This window comes from Lipotes vexillifer, unplaced genomic scaffold (assembly GCF_000442215.2).
Source record: "Lipotes vexillifer unplaced genomic scaffold, Lipotes_vexillifer_v1.1 scaffold72, whole genome shotgun sequence".
In the NCBI taxonomy this organism is placed as follows: Eukaryota; Metazoa; Chordata; class Mammalia; order Artiodactyla; family Lipotidae; genus Lipotes; species Lipotes vexillifer.
Window position 1 is genome coordinate 1,235,446 of NW_006769482.1, and position 21,578 is coordinate 1,257,023.

General features: G+C 37.9%; 1 protein-coding gene across 1 annotated transcript in view; it reads right to left on the reverse strand.

Annotated features, from left to right (window-relative positions):
* Positions 1-21,578, reverse strand: part of SHC3 (SHC adaptor protein 3) — a 146,485-nt gene that overhangs the window by 101,585 nt on the left and 23,322 nt on the right. The window contains exon 2 of the mRNA XM_007445619.1: positions 2,115-2,185. Coding sequence (XP_007445681.1) covers positions 2,115-2,185 — 71 coding nt within the window. The remainder of the gene's footprint in view (positions 1-2,114; positions 2,186-21,578) is intronic.

Below are 21,578 nucleotides of genomic sequence, written 5' to 3' on the forward strand. Positions count from 1 at the left end.
CTGTCCTGGGTGCAAAGGCTTCTTTCTGATGCTGACTTGTCAAATTGTTTCCTACAAGTGGTCTCTGGCTATTAACTAAAATAAGAAACATGTCAAATGATAAAAATGAGGCAAACAATAGAAAGCATCATAAAGAAAAGCAAATATAGTTTTCAAAAATCTAATAAACCCAAAAGAATGTATATATATATATATATATATATATATATATATATATATGTATAACTGAATCACTTTGCTGTACAGCAGAAATTAACACAACATTGTAAATCAACTATACTTCAATTAAGGTAAATAAATTGAATTTTTCTTAAAAGTCTAATAAACCCAAAGTAATTATGGTATAACCAGAATGCAACACCAAGTTTTCTGAGTCAAAGAATGGCACTCCACTTGGCCCATTACATTGCTGTACCTTTGCTGAAATCTAAATGGAATGGGATTGGATATCTGTTCCACGGCTTTCATCTACCACTACTATAGGTGGTCTCAAATAGTGCTGAGATCTTCAGCCAAGGGCACACTGGGCGTGCTCACTGGTCCCCACCCACCTCCACTCCTGAGGAGCCCGACTTGCTCTGTGCCCCTCACAGGCCCCTCAGTCATTTGCATGTGCATCTTTCTCCCCCAAAACCAGGAGGTCTTGCAAAGCAGGACAGCCCAAGTTGGCCAGCATGCTGCATGTGCACAGCCACAGTAAACACTTGATAAATACATCAGAAGAATTAAAATGACATAAAATCATCTCAGAAGTTCTAATATCTATAAAGTGAATTCAGTAGAAATGGTCGACAATTCTCTTTAAAAAATAATGCACCATACACAACACTGTAAATCAAATATATTTCAATTTTTTGTAAGTTTAAAAAAAAATAAAACTGCCACCACCCACGAGAAGGTGACCAGTGTCACAGGTTCTAGTATCCCCAGGCCCGTGGCCAAGCACTCTGCTCACCCCGCACGGCACGTGCATTTTTCATGGCTGGGATGAATGAATGATTGATTAAACATTCAAACTTTTCTTTTAAATGCTCTCACTTCAAAATACCATTCTTTTGCCTTGGCAATTTCCATAAACCATTTTGTACAAATATGTAGAGATGAATTATTCCCTTGGTGTAGATTACTACTGTCGGTGTGCTCCCAATACGTGTGTCTTGAGTTGCTTTACAGAGAAGGGGAACATCAACCCTTTGAACACAAATTTCTTCAATGAGCAAGAAGAGGTTTCATCGTTGTGCTTAAAGCCTAGAATTGAGGCAATGTACACTACTGAGCAGCTAATTACTACCAATAATTGCTTTCTAAAGCTCAATCTTTACTTTTTGGCTTGCTAATCCAAAGATATCCAATAGAGAGATTTGAATGAAATAAAAATGAGGCATTTTCTGATATCACTATTTAGATTAAACAATTCCACTACTGCCAAAGCAATATAAGCTCATCGCCCTCAGAAATGTAGCTATTTCACAGACCCAGTCCTAGCTTTCTGGTTCTCTTCTTCAAGATGACTTGAAATTGGCATTTTTCTAAAGGTACACGCTCTACTAGGCTATGAATTTTTGAAAAACAATGGTCAAAAACAGAACTGACCCTCAAGAAGTTTAAAATCTAGTTGATGTTGGAGAATATATAAACCTGTTCAAAACCACTGACACCTTAAAAGAATTGGTCAGCTTTCTAAAGTACTACTCCCATTAAGATTTCTACTTCCAATTCTATGCATTTTATTCTCTATGTATACTGTTGGAAATTCTCTCTGACGTCTTCATTTTCTTTTTAAAAAGAAATAACACAGTTCAGTAGATTTTAAAATATCAATCTGGTCTTAGAGTTTCATTTATTTTATTAAAGAAACAAACATAAACACTCCAGCTTAATTATAAAAAGAGCTTAGAAGTGGAGAGTGTCCTTCAGGGGGCTTGTATTAAGACACACATGTCACAAACATGGATGAACACTAGAGAGACTTGAAACAGTGGGTCCTGACTCCCTGTTGCCAGTCACCAGCACTCAAGGGGCAGACTTGCCCTCTGGAAATTTCTGGTTGTTAACCTCAGAAAGCATTCTTTTCCAAAATAAAATCACAGGAGTCCATTTTCAAGAGGGCTTACCTGGTAATTTGTGTCCTTGTACTGAAGTCAAGTGACCTCATTGAGCGAAGAACTTCAATGCACCCCAAGTACTGCAAGGCGAGAAAATGTAAATCATGAGCACTGAGAACTGACATGAAGAGACAATTCCTAACTACAACAAGGCCATTTTGGGAGGCATACACATTTCTTAGCCACATTTTAACTTTTTATTCATGGTGACACTTTGTTCTGTTTCTATAAAAGTAATAAAAGTAATAACTCACACCCATCAGCAAATATCCTGAGTGCTGACATTTGACACTATGCTTAACTTTTCTGAAACCCATTAGTATTTTCACTTTCTTTAGAAATACATTTTCAAAACTTTTTGTCAAGGTACAACTAGCATGCTGTAAAATGCAGAAATTCGTTTTTTTCAAGATTTCTTTTGATGTGGACCTTTTTTAAAGTCCTTATTGAATTTATGTTTTGGTTTTTTGGCCGTGAGGCATGTGGGATCTTAGCTCCCCAACCAGGGACTGAACCCACACCCCCTGCATTGGAAGGTGAAGTCTTAACCACTGGACTGCCAGGGAAGTCCCCTGAAATCTTAAATGTATAATTCAATGATTGTTTAAACATGTACCTCTCATGTAACCACCACCCAAACCCCAACATTCCAGCATCACATTTCTAGTGTTTTACAAAGCTTCTAGAAGTTTATAATTATAAAGAAAGAATGAAAACACTATAATACCAACATTTTGGCCAACATTAAACTTCATTATTTAATAAATGTATTTTGGGTTATATGAATAAACTAAAGATTACCCCCAAAGGTGCTTTATTTTGATTTACCAGAAAGACCTCTTCTGCATTATTTAACATAAATTTTCAGAATTTCAACTTACACATCTAAATTTGTAGCTAAATTTTTTATCAGTTTTACACGTGAAAATGTATGTGTATATGTGAATATATGGCCACAACTAAAGCTATAGACAAACCACTAGATTGGAAGAGATAGAATATTTGTGTTCCAAAGCCTTTGGGGAGTTTGACGGTACAGATGTTTTATACCAATGTCTTTAAATTTAGACTTAGCAGGAAGAGATCTCATGGTGTAGTACAAAAAGACTGCATTTGAATTATTCAGAAAGCCTGAATTTGAGCCTGGCTCTGTCATATATTCTTATATAACTTTAAACAAAACTTTAAACTTCTCTGAAATGTGACTATTACTCTAACCACTGCACAGTCACAGAGTTTTTTCAATACTGTCACCTCCATCAGTTATGTGAGTACCATGAATGGTCACAGAGACATACGAATTAGACGACCACTAACATTGCAGAGTCATGTGATTAAAATGACAACATCACAGAATCATGTGAATACAAAGACTAACATCGCAGGGTTATATGACTACCTCCACCACCAAAGTCGAAGACTTACGCAACATCATCACAAAGTTACATGAATACCATGACCAACATTGCAGAATTATGTAATACTACAACCATGTCACAAGTCACATGAAAACAATGAACAACAGTGCATGGTTATGTGACTGCCACCACTGCTATTATAGAGTTGTGTGGATGCCATCACCACCACAGCAGAGTTGTATGCCGACCACTGTCACTAAGGTATGTGGAGACCACAATACACTTTACCGAGTTATAAGATTGCCACACCCAACACTGTCACAGTTATGTGAACATCACAACAACATCCCAGAGATAGGTGAATACCACCACCAGCAGCATTACAAAGTAATGTTAACTACTTTCACCAAAGTAATTACTTCCACCAAAGTGGCAAAGTTGTGTCAGTATCTCTCAGAGATATATGACTACCATCACCACCACCATTGCAGGGTTATGCAAATTCCACATCCCTGGTCACAGCCTTAGGGAAACCCCATGACCACCATTGCAGATGTGTGAATATGACGTGGCCACTGTAGATCATCTGATTACTATGCCCACTGTCACAGAGTTATTGAAGACCACTTTATAACATTGCAGAAATATGTAAATACTACCAACACCACCACAGCATAATGTGAATTCTGTAAACGCTCTCTCAGTTATGGGAATATCACTACCTCACAGTGATATGCTAATGCCAACACTACCATTGTCATAGAGCTATGTAAGTTCCATGACCAAGTCCTGGTGTTATCTGAATTACACCATCACCACCAACACAAGATATGTGAGTAGCACCACAAATATTGCACAATTATGCCAACACCATAACAAAATAACGTCTTAGTGTTATAGGAATACCGTGATGAATTTCACAGCGTCTGTGAACACAACTTCCACCAACGTTGCAGGGTCATGTGAATACACGACCTTTGCCACATAGTTATTTGAATACCACCTGTTGGGCTGCACCCTACAGGCCTGCAAGCCCTGCACTTGCCCAGCCTCAAGACCCAAGAAAGAGCTCGGAGTCAGTGACAGAGACATCAACAATTTAATGGATAGGGGGATCTTACAGGTCTGAAGCAAGGTCCTAGAGTGACAACCTGCCGTGTGCAGCAGAAGGCAGGCAGGACATGGCAGTAGTCTTCACCCCCAGGGGAGAAGGAGGTTACCAATTATAGGGGGAATTGACATCAGGTTGGCAATCTTACCAGGGAAACCAGCAGAGGAGCACATCCCTCACTGCCCCTTTGATAAGCTATCACAGTGGAGATGCCCTGATCTAAAGATTAGAATGATCACCAGCTGGGGCTGAGGGCAAGTATGTAGGAAGGTCAGTCATGTGAGTAGGGTGTAAGTGAAGCAAGTACTGGTCAAGCAGGGAATGCACAGAGAACAAAAAACAGCCATCTTGGGTTGCCTCATCATACACCACCTCTGCCCCCACCATGGTAGTATGTGAAATGTGAACACCTGGCCAACCACAGAGCCATGGAAATAACATCAGCAACAACATCATAAGATCACATGAACGCACCTACCGCAGTTGCTGATTATGTGTATGCAAACACCCCCACCATGACAGGGTTATGTGGATACCGTGACCAAAGTCACAGAGCTTTGGGAATAGACAGCCAATGATGAGGTTATGGGAAGATTACCACCAACGAAACCCCTGAGTTATGGGACTACCACAACCAACACCACAGGTTGTATAAATACCATAACCAACATCCAACATCAATTGAATATCATCAGCAGCACACCATTGCAGTTATGTGAATATCATGGCCACCACAGCAGAGTTATGTGAAAACCACCTGCACCCACTTCACAGAATAACCAATAACATGACCAACATTGCAGAGTTAGATGAATACTATCACCTTGATCATTGAAGAGTCACGTGAATACCTCCAACAACTTTGCAGAATTATTTGAATAACACAGCCAACTCTGCAGTGTTATATGAACGTGACCACAACCGGTGTCACAGATTCTTGTGAATACGACCACCAACACTAACGCAAAGCCATGTGAATACCATGACAAATGTAGCAGAGTAACATGTAGACTAACTTCTCAGAGTTATATGATTACCACCACTACCTTCACAGATATGTCAGTACCTCCACTGCTGTCACAGTTATATGAAGACCATGACCAACTTCAGGGAATTACATGATGACCACCACCACCACGTTTGCAGTGCTACATGAACACCACCACCAACATCGCCGAGTTGAGTTACCCTCCCAAGGGGCTGTAGCAATTTGTCCTCTCAGCACCAATGTCTAAGAAAGTTTATTTCTCTATCCTTCATAACAGTGGACAGCATCAGTCTTTTGAACCTTTGCCTCTCATGGGCAAAGATTTCTTTATTTTTGTTTTGTTTTAATTTGAATCTCTTTTATATCTAATAAGATTATGTAGTTTTTTCATTTGTTTATTGGCTATTTGCACTTCTTTTTCTGTTAATTGACTATTCATATCTTTGGCCCAATTTTCTATTAAGTTTTTTATCTTTTTCTTATAGATTAATGTGATATTAATCTCCCATTCAGTCATTTTTCTTTTGATGGCCAGTTTCTACATTTTATCTAAAAGAATTGTTACTGTAGAAATATGGTAATAATTACTGTGATCACATATCTATCCTTTTCTGTATGGCTTTGTAATGCCCTGCCTTGCTTAAGAAGGTCTTGTGTCCCTACATTCTTACAATATTCTCCCAAATTTTATTTTAACAATATTTATCATTTATTTATCTATACATTCACTTTAATGTTTTTCATTTACCTTTTTTATCGATTTGGAATTTGTCTATACAGGCTATGACATGAATTATAATACTAGCCCTCCAAATGGACTACTACTTATATCAGTACCACTGATTTAATAATTCATCCATGTCTTCCTGGATTGATGTGCCAATTTTGTGGTATATCAAATTCCTACTTCTGTATGGACTTTTACCTAAACTCTATTCTATGTCATTTGTCAATTTCTGTGTCTCTTGTACATATTTTTCCTTGAGAACTTTAAGATCATTTTGTCAAGTTCTCCTGCCCTCAAAAACTATTTGGATTACGATCAAAATTTCATATATTACTTTGAAGAGAATTACTTTTATTATTAAGTTTTTGTATCCATAAACATTAGAGTTGTTTCCATTTCAGATATTATTTATCACATTTAATAAGACTATCTGATTTTATTATATATATATATATATATATCCTACACTTTGCTTCTTCAGTGTATTCCGAGGCATTATTTTCTAAGTTTTGATAACCACAGGGAATGAGAGTTTGATTTTTCCATCCCATGTCTACCTGGTTTTTACTACATAGAAAATTCAATCAATGGGCTCCAGAGATGTACAAAACTGAAGAATTGTGAAAGCCTGGACAATGGAGCGTAGAAAACCTCCCAGAACTGAAGACAACCTCCTGGCGCCAAAGAGATTAAAATACAAAAGAGAGTGTACATTTGTGGAATTTAGATGCAGAAGTCCCTGCATCAGCCTCTCAGGAATTCCAGGAAAAGAAAAGAAAAAAGTAGAGGGAAAGAAATATTTAAGAACAAAGAGAGTAAAATTTATAGTGTTGTAGGGAGGCTACAAGGCTCAAGAAGAAATATGAAGAAAGATCCACTTTTTTCATATTTCAGTACAAAAGGGCAAAGAAAGAAGCATCCTGAAAACATTCCATGAGGGGGAAAGAAAATAGGTTACTTACAAAGAAAGTTCTCTTTCAGCATCAAATACATGAAAACAAATAACATCAGAAGACTGAGAAGTACTAAGCCAAGAATCTTATATCCATCCAAACTACCATTCAAGTGGGAGGGCAAAGCAAAGACTCAGAAAGTTAACCACCCACAGATGCTCTCTGAAAGAATTATTCCAGGAAAATGGGAATACAAGAAACAGAAGGATGTGGGCTACGAGAAACAATGATATGAAAAGAATCAAAAGAATTTACAGGTATGCCTTATGCCTTAATAATTATTGATGCATAACTCCAAATATTTTTTTACAATGATGGGGAGCTAATATCTCAGAAGACCTCAACAGGGCTGGTAGGGGACAGATAAAAAAGAGTGGTTGAAGAGGATGAGGGAAGCTTGCTAAAGGCAGTTGTGTTTTGTGAAAGTAGGGCCAGAACTAATTCTAGGTAGCAGTAGAAAAATGTGAGTTTACATACATGTGTAAAAAATTGTAAGCCACTATAAAAATAAGAATGAAATGATCAACTTCCAAACTAAATAACCCCACCAGCAAAAAGAAGGAAAAAAATTAAAACACACAAATGAAAGGGAAAGAAAAAACATTAAACAAAACATCAGTGATAGGTCCAAACACCTCATTGGTCACAACAATCATGAATGGATCAAACCCACTAATTAAAGGTCAAAGACTTTCACACTGCTTAAAAATATATGTGTGTACTGATGAACTCAGTTGCAGGGCAGGAATAAAGATGCAGACGTAGAGAATGGACTTGAGGACATGGGGTGGAAAGGGAAGGTGGGATGAAGTGAGAGAGTAGCACTGACATATATACACTACCAAATGTAAAATGGATGGCTAGCGGTAAGCTGCTGCATAGCACAGGGAGATCAGATTGATGCTTTGTGACCACCTAGAGGGGTGGAATAGGGAGGGTGGGAGGGAGGCTAAAGAGGGAGGGAATATAGGGATATATGTATACATACAGCTGATTCACTTTGTTGTACAGCAGAAACTAACACAAAACATTGTAAAGCAGTTATACTCCAATAAAGATATAAAAAGGATATATGTGTGTTAAATAAACTGACAAAGAAAATACTAAGAAGATAAAACAGATTCAAATCAGGCAAATGCTAACAAAAGAAAACAGGGAAATAATATCCCATTTACAATCAAAAGAAATAAGAAACATGAAATAAACAAGAAATTTGTGAGATTAAGTTGAAAAAAAACTTTAATGAAGGATGAGTAAAATTTTTAAAACCTGCTTATATGGAAAGATATACCATGATTTCTGGATTGGATGATTTAATACTAAAAACATGCCAATCCTCCTCCAAATTCATCTATAATTTCACTGTGATGCCAATTAAAGTCCCAACAGGACTTTACCCCCAGAACTAGAAAAATTAATTCCAAAACTTATATCATAAAGGAGGATCCTTAAGAACACAAAGAAATTTCTGAAGAAAATAAAAATGAAAAGTAACTGGTGAAAATTATGATATTGACATGGGAATAGACAAATCATGCAAGGGACTAGAATGGGGCTGAGATCTGTGGGTGTCACTAAAGAAAAGATAAGCCAGTCAGCAAGTGTGGGGATTTGACTAGCTGTACATTAGGAAGAGATCCATCTAGACAGCCCTGCCCACAGCTGTTGTGTGTGGTGTATAAGGTGTGTGTTAAGTATGAAAGGCATGCCCTCTCCAAAATGTTCACCTAACCCCATGCACAAAAGTAATCACAAAATGATTAAAGAGCTAAAGCTAAGAAATAAAATTATTGAAACATTACAAGAAATAGAAAATTATATTTCTATCAAAAGACCTAAAACTCAAAGGCCATAAGTGAGCTCATGAAAATTAATCATTTTTGAAGAAAAAGACAAACGATATAAACAATATGAAAAGGCAAGTGAAAGACTGAGAAAAATCCAAAACAAACACAAAAAATTTAAGCAAGCCCATCAACTTAATAGACAAAATGGGCAAAGAATACAAACAGAAGATTTGCAGAGGAAGAAAGACAATTGGCCAACATGCATCTGTAAAGACAAGTGCCCAGATGGATGGATCAGAGAAATTAAAATAACACCAGAGATACAATTTTTCACCCAGCAGAATAGTGAGTTGGGTGAGGAAGCAGGAAAATGGGGCCTGTCACACATTCTTGTAACAAGTGTAATTTGGTGAAAACTTTTTGGAAGACTATTTGGAAGTATCCATGGATATGGAAAATGTGCTTGCCTTTTACCCAGTAATGTTATTTGTAGGTCTCTATTCATGCATAAGTGCATGAAATTGTACATGCAAAATATTCATTACTTCATTGCCTCTAAAGAGTGAAAATTTGAATCCCCTCCTCAAATGTTGATCAATAAATGTATAGTTAAACACTTAGGGCACATCCAAACTGTGGTTCCAAAAGCAGCCATCTTTTTAATGATTTAAGCTTAGTCTCAAAAAAACACTGTTACTTCCTCCACATTTTACTGGCTAAAGGAAGTCACAGTGTCAGCCCAGATTCAAGGAGAGGGGACCACTTAAGGGTGTGGACAAAAGGATGCTTGGTTCACTGGGTCCACTTTTGAAGACATAAAGGCACAGAGAAGAGACAAAGATGGCGCAGACACTGCTGGGGAGAGCAGTGGGAAGGAGGAATGATTAGGAAGGAGTATTATCCCTGAATACTTCTACATTATTTAGACATTTTATAACAAAAACATGTTCATTTATTAATCATACAATTACAAAATGAGGAAAAAATAAAAATATTTTCCACCAAAAGGAAAAGACCATACTTAATAAAATTGGACTCCAAGCTATGATGTAGAATTGATCACAAAGTGAATAAGGTCATCTGGTATCTCAAATTACAAGGGATCTGGAACAGCCCTCCTGAATCTTCTGGAGAGCTACCTTGTCCTGATAATGCAATGGAAAGTGAAGTTGTTAGTGAAACCAGTCACACCTCTCAGGTAGGCTATTCCTATCATGGGCGTCTTTGAATTCCATCCCCAAGCCTCAGCAATTGGTCAAGGATGGGTGTGTGATCCCAGGCAGGCCAAGTCACAGACCTGGGAGTTTTGGTGGAATTGCCTGGACTGTCCACTCTCTAGGAGTCACAAGCTCCAACGCAGCTTCTGAGAGCTGCACTGTTAACAGTAACTGTTCCTCAGTCCCCATACCTTTCTGGCCAGAGGAGTTTAGAAGAATTTATGAATAATTAACCCTGGTGATTTCTAGCTTTAGTGTCTATTAGAGGCCCCTTTCAAATTTCATTTGGAATTATGGTAAACCCAGGCTTGAATTTTCAAGCATGGCCCATAAATGGGGATGTTGTCCATCTAGACCTGAAGAAAAGTCTATTATATCTTCAATATTTTGTTAGCCTACTGAGTAATTTGCCTTTTAGGCTTCTGGTACTGAGCAAAGAAACATCTCTTAAATGACTGTAAAATGCTTAAGTAATCATTAAATCATAGCTATTAATAATATAAGCATTTGTTTACTAACAACAGGTAACAAGACCCTACATCATTCATGCCACAATTAATAAACACTTATCTGCACCTGTTAGGATGCTCAGGTAGAGAGAATTTGAACAGGTATTGTGCCTTTGAAGACCTTACAGTTTCTGGCCATCCTTTGACAGCTACACCATGGGGCAGCAAAAGAAATGTGCCAGAGCCAGGATGAAAGACAAATTGCTAGGAAATTGAAGGAGAGCCCACGAAGCACTGTCCATGAGAACTGTTAATCTGAGGCAGTGACTCTCTATGTGTGGTCCCCTGTCCAGTAGCAGCATCTGGGAACTTGTTAGAAATGCAAGTCCCTAACTTACTGCAAGCTCTCTATGGATTTTGATGTCCACTTAGGTCTGAGATTTATCTGTATAAAGACTGATCTAACTTTCTGAACTTTGTTTATCTGATCAGTGTTGTATGTAGGCTATGTAAGTTCAAATCTTGGTTTTTCCATTTAATAGTTGAAGGCTTAGTTTTTTGAAATATATCTCCCAGAGTCTTGCTTTCCTTAAACAAGAACGGTGATGTCAATATCTATGTCCTGAATTTGCCATGAGTATAAAACTCACCTGTAAAGTATTTCACATAACTCCTGGCATACATGTGGCTCAAGATACCAGTAATATTATTTGTACACTTGAGGCCAGGTTCCTAGGGGTACCTTCATACACGGGGCTGAGGGCTCAGCTACAGTTCATACTTAGCTAAAAATGGCATATGTTTCAGTGTGTTTTATTTTTTTCAAACTCCAGCTAACCTTGAGGGTCCCAGGACTTTGTGGCTTTTGGCTCCAGTTTTCTGCTGTAAGCCCTGGACACAGCCCCCAGGTAGGGCCTCAGAACATCCCAAATCTTAGGAAACTGATGGCATAACATTGGTAAATGGACTTTGTGAAAACCCAAGTTCACAATATTAAAATAAAGTATTTCCAATTGTGTCTGAAGGATTTCTCCAGGAAACAGAGAAATATGGGCAAACAGCACTATTATTAGCAATAATAACTTAAGAGCTCAGAATAAAATCAGCTTTCTGGATGAGAAACATTAAAAGCAAAAACATCTAGGGTTGGAGACAGAGTTCCTATAACAGAAATAAGTGTCACTGATAGAATAAACTGAGCCAGCTTGTTCAAGAATTCAAAGAAATTTTTTTAAAAAGGAATTCAAAGAAATAATGGGGTGTGTAGGCAAGAATCCAGAGCCCTCAGAAAAAGAACTGCAACTTACAAAGATCCTGAAAGAAAACTCAATTCATTCGGGGCAGGAGGAAAATAAGGGAAAATATTGTGCCTTCAATACATAAGAAAAGAGCGATAACCGCCGATAGCACTAAGACAAAAGCCATTATTTTGTAAAAGAGGGTCTTGATAAAGACACTTCTTGGCAACTGTGTGCCTGAGCCAGCTACAAATGAACGGAAAGGGCAGGAAGCCAAAAATGAGTTGGGAAAGATTAGTCACAGGTCTGTCACCCTCCACTGATTCTGATGGCTCTCGCCTCACCCAGAGAGCCAGGAGCTGCCATCTCAGAGGTCTACAGAGACCTGGAGACCCAGAGCCTCGGCCGTGAGTGCCTAAGGACAAGGGGGACATCAGAATTGTCCTAGCAGGAGTTTTTTTCCTTGCCCCACCATGAGTTTTAGGGAGTGAAGGGGTCTGGGGGATGGGGACACATTTTGGAGCCAGAATTGCAAAACTTCTCCATGGGATGCAGGAATTTAAGGACCGAGGGACCGGGTCCTAGAACAACAGAAAACTGGACTCGCAGGAGGGCTGAGAGGCCAGGGAAGGTTTGTAGTGCTCACTGAAACCTGCCACCCTGAACCGACAACTCCCAGGCCCCGAAATTTATCCCACTCTTGCTGGTTGCTTGGGCTCTCCGGAACCTGAGGGGCAGAGCCTCTTGCACGGTTAGTTAAAGTGTAGTGTGCTTCACAAACTGGCAAGCAATATTCAGATTACAAATGCGCTCCTCACTCTTCGGGGAGAGGGAGATACAACTGTGCCCACCCTCAGGGCATTGAGAAACACCCAGACTTTCAAAGCTGTGCCCACCCTTCTTGGGCCTTCAGGGGGAGCTGGGGTTGTTTCCTGAGCCCCAGTGCTTGTTCTTCAGGACCATGGGCAGATCTGAATTTTCACCATGAGGATCCATCTGCAAAGGACGGTATTTAAAGAAAGATAAAGTCTAGCTTGAAATTCCATGAACCTGAGTAATAGAAGGGTAAACCATAAAAAAAAATAAAAAATAAAAAGTCTGCAAATGTTAAAAAAAAAAGCAGGGCAATATTGTCTTTTTTTTTTATGATAATAATCCAGATAAATGCCTTCTTTTCCCTCATATTTTCTCTGCCTAATCAAACACACCACATCTCTCTCTCTCTCTCTCTCTTTCTGTGTGTGGGTGTGTGTGTGTTTATATTGATAAAGGATATGACACGATACACACCTGGCATGCCACAGGGAGTATGCTGAGGGAGAGAAGTGGCCTCGTACTTTGATGTTATATCATTAAGGATGGTTGGATTTTCAAGTGTGTGTGTGTGTGTAACAAGTGCAAAAAGAGTAGATGCATTAACCTTATAATAAAAATATTTTTAATCTGTACAACCACATAGAAAATAATTTTTCTATACATATAAAGAGGCTCTGTTCTTTTGCTCCAGAAACTTCATTGCTGAAATTATAAGGAATGGGTCTTAATGATCCTCACTCCTAAAAAAGCTTCATACACAAAGATAATTTATCAACTATTATTTACTATAAGAACAACAAAAACACAAACTAAACACTCCTCAGGAGATGAGGGTCAGTGTGATGAAGCTATTGGATGGACTATGTCATCATCACATATTTATGAAGACTGTATAAATACTGAGAAAAGAATGCAACATAGTCAATTTTTAAAAACTATATAGTATGATAATAACCAGGTCTTTCAAAAGCTACATATAAAAAATGGAAGTAATTATACCAAAATGTTAATCATTAAGAGCAAACATTTATTAAGCACTCACTATGAGCCACACATGGTGCTGACCATTTTGAGTGGTGATCCTTGCAATAGCCCCACACAACAGGTGCTATCACTAGCTCCATTGTACAATGTGGAAATGAAGGCAGAGTATGAAGAGGGAATTTCCAGGACATACCCTGGTGACCACCAAACATGTGAAGATATATTCAACTTCATTGGCACTCAAAGCTATGCAGTTTAAACCGCAACAAGAAATTGAAAATTGGCAAAAAATGCAAAGTTTAATGACATTAGCGTTGGTGGAAGTGAGATGAAACAGTGCTTATTTACTGTTGGTGGGACCATAATTGGTACAAGCATTCCAGAGAATGCCTCAAAAATTTAGATGTGCACTCTTCTCTTTTGATACAAAACTTCTCTTGTGGAAAATTACTCAAGGGAGATTCTCACACATTTTAAGAGGGGACATGTGCAAAGATTTTTACTGTGTGACTGTATTAGAAAGAAATTAAATCATGGTTGATCCAAGAAGTAATTTTTTTAATGGATCTGTTTTTGAAAAATTTCCGAGGCAAGTAAAATAATAATAATAAAAACTTCGGGCAAGTGTGAAACCATTTATGTTAAAACCCAAAAAGGAAAACCACCAAAACTACATATTCCTAGTAGCATGTATGTCTGCATAGATGCATGTACATGCACAGACAAAAAGATCTGCAAGAACAGGCAGCAAACTGGTAACTGCAGTGATCACTGGGAAGGAATCTTATACCTGACTGTTGTGAAGAGGGACTTTTGCTTTTTCACTCTATATGACATAATTTTCTTCAGCAAGAATGTACCCATGTATTACTTACGCAATTACAAATAATTACATAGCAAAAGGGCAAATGAAATAAACCATGCTTAGAGTAATGGTTCTCAAAACTGAGCATACGTTAGAAGGACCTGGGCTTGTTGAGCCCAGAGTGCTAGGCCCTCCCCATCACAGAGTTTTTGACTCAGTAGGTCTGCATGGGGTCTGATGCTGATATCTGGTCAGAGGCCACACTTGGAAAACCAGTCCTTAGAAAGGTGAAATGCTGATCTTACAGGGTCACAGAAGAGCCAAGATTTGAACCCAGATCACGTCATATCAGACCCTAACTCTTGATCTCAATCACCTGCTGCCTAGGGATAACTTTATGTTGTGGGATTAAAGGGGATTTGTTTTTTGACCATTTTTTAAAATATATATTTTAAATATACTTATTGGGTTTTTAAATATAATATCAACTCATCCTGAAAATCCATAAACTATACTTTCTATATTTTCCAAAGTTCATAAGTATTCATTGCTTTGGTAATTAAAAAAAAAATTATATAACAAGCTCCCTTTGCCTCAGTGAAGCATCTGACAGAGACAGGGACTTCCTGGTGTGAACCTGAGCTGAGCTCCTAACAGGACTCAGCTCTCTGGGGTGGGAGACAAGCTCTCACTCCATTTATGATGGGCACGCAGAGCTGGTAACACATATCCTTTCCCTAACAGTGGGGCATCACCCCAAAATACAAATAGGCTTAACTAAGCCAAGGAAATTAAGGAGGAAGTGCATTCAAATTATGAATGAGAAATTTTTTTCTGTTTAAAAATTGATAAAAGTTCTGGATGATGTTAGCTGCCTGCATGCACACTGCAGCCTCCCCCTTCCACTCAAATCCCCAGTACTGGCAGAAGAGCTATACAGAATAGGTGAATCCCTAATTACAATGGAAAGCAGAAGAAGGGGCATATCAGTGGACCAAACACTGTGTGCACAGCAGAGGACTGACACAGGAGCAATGATGAGCACAGACAGCATCAAGAGGATGTTGCCAAGAAAATGCCTTGTTCAGGCTTCATCCTGGTTCTTGAGCTAACTGCTTACAGGGGGACCATGATTACAATGACTGACTTAGAGTAATCAAGACCACACCTAGAGATGGGCACAGTTCCTGAAATCCATTGCTGCTACATATATGGAAAGAGCAAATGGAGACTGAGGAATAGACCACACTAAACACCAACAGTGTAAAAGTACAAAGACTGGGGATGAGTAAAAGAAAATTTAAAAGACACTGAAGATAGATTCAGACATTTCAATACCCATCAATATAAGATGCAGGCATCAGAATACAGAGAAGTAATAGAGAAGGCTCAATTTCTCCTTTGAAATGTTCCAACAAGTGCTAAGCAAGATTAAAAGAACAGGGAATTCCCTGGTGGTCCAGTGGTTAGGACTCTACGCTTCCACTGCAGGGGACATGTTCGATCCCTGGGCGGGGAACTAAGAACCCGCAAGCCACACAGCGCAGCCCCCCAGAAAAAAAAAAAAAGACTAAAAGAAAAAATGAACAAAAACTCCCAAGTCTTGGTGTAATGTCAGAACAAAGATAAAGAAGAAATTCTAGAAAGTTTGGGAGTTGGAGATGAACATTCAATTACTTAAAAAAGAATTAGACACAAAAATGTGAAGGTAGTTAATGCCTTCTGAACTGTGCACTTAAAATGGTAAATTTTCTGTTTGTATATTTTAACACAGTTTAAAATACATACATACATGAATACATAGCTAAAAGAACGAGCAGATGGACAGTAGACCTCTCATCCACAACTTCAGATACAAAAAGACAATGGAGCAACACCTTCAAAATTCTGAAGGAAGATAATTTTTGAACCTAGAATTCAACACCCAGCTAAACTACACTGTGGAGGGGGACAGGTAGAGAACATTCTCAGATGCACACAGATTCAGAAAGTTTACTGCACCGTAACTCTCTTGAAAGAATTACTTGAGGTTGTACTCAGCAGGAATTAAAATAAATCCTAGAAAAAGAAATGGGAACTAGGATGCAATATTTAATAATCAATGAAATTAACTGTTAAGTCTAAACATCTTATGGCTGCATCTTAATATAATAATAATCTGTTCTATGTAATAATTTGTTCTAAAGTTCTATGTAGACATGGAAGGTAGAAGGAGCATAGCAGAGGGAGGATGGCAATGAAGAGAAATGAAAGGTGGTGAGGCTCTTGTCTCCTTTGGACTAGAATACTGACTAACTTCAGATACTAAAGCTAGTATTAGAAAATACCAGTTTAAACTGTGCATTACATTTTAAGGTAACTTCAAGGGGAAAATACACAATTGAAAGGTGATCGGTTTCATTAGTCATCAGGTAACTGCTCATTGAACCACAATGCACACACTACACACCCACTCTAGTGGTAAAGTGGAAGATATAATATCAAGAGTGCGGGGGGATGTGGAGCAACAGGAACTCTTTCACTGCTGGTAGGAGTGTAAATTAGGGCAAACACTTGGGAAAACTGTTTGGCATTTTCTTCTGAAACTGAATATGTGCATACCCTGTGATCCAGCAATTCCACTCCAAGAGAAATAAATCCATCTGCCACCAGAAGAAATGTACAAAAATATTCATAGTAGCACTATTCATAATAGTCCCAAACTGAAGGAAAACCAAATATCCATCAATGGTGTAATGAATAAATAAATAGTAATATATTCACAAAATATGGTGATTGATGGTACAGCAATGAAAATTGAAAGAACCTCAACTATATGCAACAGCTTATCTCTGTAATTGACAAAGAAGACTCTTCAACCACGTCATTCATTCTCTAAATGTTGGCAGAGCCCCCACTCTGTGCCAGAACTAGTCTAAGCAGATGGTAGGACACCAGCGAACAGGATAGGTGAGGTCGTGCACTGACTGAGGGTCCATTCTAGTCAGGAAAGTAGGTAATAAATATAAATAAATAATTGTTCTATCCTTCACCTGCCTTTTGGGCTTCATGCACTAACTTCACACCCATACTCCTAACCAAACCGAATTTTTCATCACCACCTTCTGCACCCCACCTTCTCACACCTCCTGTGTCCATATATGCAATGAACTTCTTCCTGCAATCCCTTTTTTCCTCCCCTCCCTTCCACTTCCCCTTCTCAGATCCCTTCCAATCCTTAACGATCCACATCAAATATCAGACACCCAGAAAGTGCCCCTCCCCCCTCAAGTAATAACATCCCTTATTGTATGAGAGCGCTATTTGTGTTCTGCTGCCATGGACCTCTTTGCCTGCTTGCATGATGCCTTTTCACCATTTTATCACAGCACAAGGCTTTGCACAGAGAATGTAACAAAGTTACGCTGCCAAAATTAAAAATGAAGAAAATTTAAACCTTTAGGGCTCTTTGTCATTGTCATGTCATCCCTCCCTATCAATTCCCTCACATCCCAGGATGCCTCCAAAATGTCAAGTTAGTGCCCTGCATCATTGTCTCCTAACCTAGTGCAGGCTGCAGCACCCATTTACACATTTTGTCACCCAGAAGAAGCTGCAGGATTGTGTCTTTATTCCTCTTTGCATTCCTAATAACTCACCTGGAATGGGTACAAAATAAATGTTTGGTGAATGTATTCACTAAAGGCTAACGAAGTTAAAGATGCTTTCAACATCCCTCCAGTAATCAGAAATAGAAAGCTTATAACACTTCATTTGATAATGCAGAAATCTCATGAATCATAATTTTTTCATTAACTTTTCATTTCACTTATTAGCACCAATTTACAGTGGTTTGTGATATGTAATGTACTTGAACATTCTCTGATTGTGTTTCCCTGAAATTATTCTGGAATTTAGATATTTGACTGTTAAATAAGCCTTTTCACTTAGCTATATTAATCCAAGTGAGTGTCTGAGACTGTGTATTTTAAGTTAAAGAACAATACGAAAAAACAAGGTGGGGGACGGAAATGCTGATCCTAGCAAAAGAAGAGAGGAGTAAAAAGCACAATAAATATTTGTGACAATATTCTGTAATTATTTCAAAATAAAAAGTTTTTTAAAAAATTCAGGAATGGAAAAAAGCAGACTATAATAGTATTGCTATAAATTTCAACATTTTCTCCAGTTTACCTAGGTGTCAATTTTTCCCCATCTAGAGCAGTATTCTGGAAATGGTTACAGGTAACATTCAATTGGGATTACAGGTACATTTCCTAAAAGGCCAGTTAATTGATAGTTTTCCAATTGAATCACATACTTATTTTCCCAATGACTAATTACAATTTTTAAATGAATATATATTCTATGAGTTAGCCACCTAATCTCTAAATCTGTATGTTAACTGGCATGTGTTCTTTTAAGCCGAGTATGCCATAATTACACAATTCAACATGTATTTAATGCTTCTATGTGCCAAGCACTACAATATAAAAATGAACAAGAAAAACCACTGACCTCAAATTTCACTCCTCTGTCTTCCGTTCTTTTAAAAGCATAAGAAGACAGTTCTAAGAAAGGCACATGTCACTTTTGCTGGCTGGCGAATGACAAAGCCTTGTGAAGCTTTGCATATTTCTGCATTCAGCTAGATAGACAAGAGTGGACTTTGGATTCACACTGCCCTAGGTTACAGACCCACCTCGTGGTTGTGTGAACTGCAGCAAACCACTGAGCCTTTTTGAGTCTCTTTTTCCTCATCTGTAAAATGGGATTATTGTGAGAAATACACGAGACAGCATGGATTTTAAACAAATGGCATTAATTAAGCCAGGCACAATGAGTGAAAGCTACCTATACTATATTCAGAACACTGACTATTCATCCACAACACACTCCTGTGATAAGTATTTCAATTGGCTTTTCATAAAACTTGTACCGATTTATACATCCGCTCATGGTGTGTGAGAGCACCTTTCCCCTCCCTCTTTGCCAGCTCTGCAGGATGTGATTTATTTTCATTTTACTATTTACCTGAAAATCATAATTTTTACAATGAACTTCATTGCCTCGGAAATGAGATTTTATTTACATTTTAATGCCTAGTCTCCTTCACCTAATCTAAGGAAATAATGAGGGGCCCATCAGAAAAGGCATGGCCCCTCCACACCCCGCTCCTGACACCTTTCACACTGTGCCCTGTTATCTAAAACACTTTCCTCCTTTCTTCACCTAGATGACTGCTCTGACATTCAGACTTCACATGCTTGATGAAGTCAAGTCCCCTCTTCCCTCTGGCTCATTTTATTTAACATACCCACATTTTTAGCAATTCTGTTTGATTGAGATATAATTCATCTGCTATAAAAAGTCATCCTTTTAAGATGTACAATTGTCATTTTTAGTATATTCACAATATTGTACAATCTTCCCCACTATTTAACTCCAGAACATTTTTGTCACCCCCAAAATAAACCTGGGTAGAGACTCTCTACCCTAGCTCCTGGCAACCACTAATCTACTTTTTATTTCTATGGAATTGCCAATTCTGGACATTCTGTATAAATGGAATTATAAATATGTGCCCTTTTGTGTCTGGCTTCTTTCACTTAGCATGTTTTCAAGTCTCATCCATGTTACAGCATGTGTTGGTATTTCATTCCTTTTCCTAGGTGAATACCATTCCATTATATCCATTCAGCAGCTGATGGACATGTGGGTTATTTCCAATTTGGGGCTATTATAAAGAAAGCTGCCATGAACATTCATGTAAGTTTTCATGTGAACATATGCTTTCAGTTCTCTTAGGTGTATACATAGGAGTGGAATTGCTGGGTCATGTGGTAACTCTATGTTTAACATTCTGAAGAACCACCAAAACTTTTTCCAAAGCAGGTGTAGCATTTTACATTCCCATCAGCAACATGAGTTCCAATTCCTCCACATCTTCACCAACAGCACTCGATATTGTTTGTCTTTTTTATTTCAGCTATCCTAGTGGGTGTGAAGTGATATCTTATTGTGGTTTTGATTTGCATTTCCCTAATGACTAAAGATGTTGAGCATCTTTTCATGTGATTACTGGCCATCTGTATGTCTTTTTTGGAGAAATGTCTGTTCAAATCCTTTGCTCATTTTTTAAATTGGGTTATTTTTGTCTTTAATGTTGAATTATAATAATTCCTTATATATTCTGGATGTCAGTCCCTTATCAGACATATGATTTGCAAATATTTTCTCCCATTCTTTGATTGTCTTTTCACTTTCTTGACAGTGTCCTTTGAAGCACAAAAATTTTCATTTTAATGAAGTTCAATTTATCTATTTTTCTTCTGTTGTTTATGCTTTTGGTATCATAGCTGAAAAATGATTGCTTAATCCATGATCACAAAGATCTACCCCTATGTGTTTTCTATGAGTTTCGTGGTTTTAGTTCTTAAAGTCTTTGATCCAGCATGAGTTTATTTTTATATATGATGTGGGAAGGGGTCCAACTTCATTCTTTTGCATGTGGATATCTAGTTGTCTTAGCACCATCTGCTGAAAAGACAATTCCCCATTGAAGAGTGTTGGAACCTATGTAAAAAATAAATTGACCATAAATGTATGGATTTATTTCTGGACTCTCAATTCTATTCCATTGATCTATATAGCTATACTTAGGCCAGTATCATATTGTCTTGAAATCAGAAAATGTGAGTCCTCTAACTTTTTTCTTCTTTATCAAGATTATTTTGGCTCTTCTGGGCATGGCTGCATTTTTAAATTATTTGATTAGTTTTTAAATTGTCTTTATTTGATTAGCTTGTTTATTTCATTTGTTTCTGACTTCCTAACCAGAATGTAAGCTCTATGAGGCAAAAGACCACAACTGGCTTTTTTTATCCCCAATTTGTACCCTCTGTAACTGTACAGGGCCTGAGTATAAACTCAGTGCGATTTACTGAGTAAATGAATGAATGATTGAATACACAAGCTTTTATAGTGATAAATATTGGAAATAGCCTAAATATTAAAAAATAAGAAAGTGTTTAAGTAAGTTATAATGCTTTAATGGGATA